Source organism: Sinocyclocheilus anshuiensis, unplaced genomic scaffold (assembly GCF_001515605.1).
Source record: "Sinocyclocheilus anshuiensis isolate Anshui unplaced genomic scaffold, SAMN03320099.WGS_v1.1 scaffold1755, whole genome shotgun sequence".
NCBI lineage: Eukaryota > Metazoa > Chordata > Actinopteri > Cypriniformes > Cyprinidae > Sinocyclocheilus > Sinocyclocheilus anshuiensis.
Genome location: NW_015551087.1, coordinates 101,198 through 103,242, shown reverse-complemented (window position 1 = coordinate 103,242; position 2,045 = coordinate 101,198). Strand labels below are relative to the sequence as shown.

The window sequence follows — 2,045 nt, the reverse complement described above, 5'->3', positions numbered from 1 at the left end:
TGAGCTAAAAGTTGACGAAAGACTTTCGTAAAATGGGTATACACTATTGTCTGTTCATCTGAGTCTGAGAGGTGTTGTCTGTTCATCTGAGTTTGAGAGGTGGATTTCAACAGACCAACATCAGACTTTAGCTTTATTAAATCATTCATAATATTCATAAACTGATGTTTCACACTGTACGCTCCTAAACCCCAGGGAAAAAATAGTTAATCCAAAAATGAAAATTCTGTCATCATTTATTCACCCTCAAGTTTGTTCTAAACCTGGGGGAAAAAAATTTAAAAAAATACTATGGAAGTCAATGGCTACCGGCAACTGTTTGGTTACCAACATTCTTCAAAATAGTGGGTGTTCACACACATGTCTCAGCCACATCACAAAACATGATCTTTCTAACTAAGATCAATTATACAGCAAAATTCTAATTTAAGCCATGGGCACAGTTGCCAGGGCAATTATAATAAATTCATGTTAACTATATGGAGCAAATAATAAAGTGAAGGGCTGCTCTCTTCCCACCCAGTCACAGACTGTAATTAGAGTGTACAGTGAAGCTTAGAGAAACCCCCCATCTGAACTACAAATAGATCAGCCCTGTAATGACCGTCGGTGCTGCGGCCAGTAGACCTGAAGCCTGTTTAGACAGCCATAAATAGGAGGTGTATTTACCAGGAGGGGCTCTTACAGTTCCAGAGCACAGAATACAGAGCATCACTTATCATCTACACACCTACTGCTTCATAAAAACCTTATTTTTAACTATCACACTCTGGAAACTACTCAGAAATTCTTCTAATAAATAAACACACTATATCTAAGTATGACAACTCACAGGACTGCTGACTTTTGGCTTTGTTGGTGGCCTTGTTGGATTCACACCAGACAGTGACTCCGTCATTCATCAGCTTTAGCATGCGCTTCCTCTTCCAGCGTGGAGAACGTACCTTCGTCATAGAGGACCCCTGCAGCATTGTTTCCACATCATCATCATCCTGGACCCCTGCAGAGTTCATTAATAAGTCTGATGATTGTGGCACTCTAAAAATCATATTAGATTCCTATGCAACAAAACTACAAGCTCTGAGCAAACAGTGAAATCCAGCATTTGCATTTGAGCTGCCATTTATTCAGAGCAAATTAATTACCACAGTTTTCTCCATGTAACTAATCAAAACAAGTCTGCATATTCACTAGTATGTAACCATAACATCATTTAATGTGAGTGAAAGCAAAAATAATTTCACCACAATTATACCAATGTTTTGTGTGGTTTAAAAAACTGCAATAAGTCAAAAAGTAAACGAAAGAAAGAGAGAAAGAAATAAAGAAATTTGAACTGCATGCATTTGGTAAAAAAAAAAGGGACCACTGTATAACAGCACAAGTTACAATTTGCTAAAAGTTCACAATCTGGTAAAAACACCAAAAATACAGCATATTTATTATAGCAATGTTTAAAGCTTGCTCAATAGTCACATGACTAATAGTCAACCACTGTATACTAAAAACGACAGCAATCTATTTTGAACCCCCTTACAGAATTTAATTGTCTGAATTATTATGAGCACTCTACTAAGTCCCAATACAATTAGCTCTCAATTTATTCCAGGAAGTGATAAATAACCTCTTGAAATGGATCCCAAAGGGGTCTTTTATTTAATTCCTCTGCTAGTTCTTTATGAGGATTCACTATTGTATCTGCTTAACATATTAGTCAGTCCCTTTCAGGGAAAGGGACAGCAATTTGAGACATTGTGGTATATCTAGAATATATATTTTCTAGATATATTTTCTTGGTTTATATAGTTTATAGTTTATAGCTTTAACTATATAAGACAATGCCAAAGGCCAAAGCCAGGAAAACTCAAATGTCATAAAAAGAGCCATTTTCATTGACCATGACCAATGAAATGATCAGTGAAATGAGAATTGCCCATTGTGGTAGAGCCCACACAAATACAAAACTAAAATAAATATAACTGTGTGAAACCTTACAAAAAAATAAAAATAAATAAAATAATAATAATAATAATAATAATAATAAT

General features: G+C 35.3%; 1 protein-coding gene across 2 annotated transcripts in view; it reads right to left on the bottom strand.

Moving 5' to 3' along the window:
- plcd3b (phospholipase C, delta 3b) overlaps nt 1-995 on the bottom strand; it is a 102,348-nt gene extending 101,353 nt beyond the window's left edge. For both annotated transcript variants that reach the window (XM_016452629.1, XM_016452630.1), the window contains exon 1: nt 833-995. In XM_016452629.1, the coding sequence (XP_016308115.1) occupies nt 833-971 (139 nt within the window). In that variant the 5' untranslated portion in view covers nt 972-995. The remainder of the gene's footprint in view (nt 1-832) is intronic.
- Nucleotides 996-2,045: the final 1,050 nt, after the last annotated feature.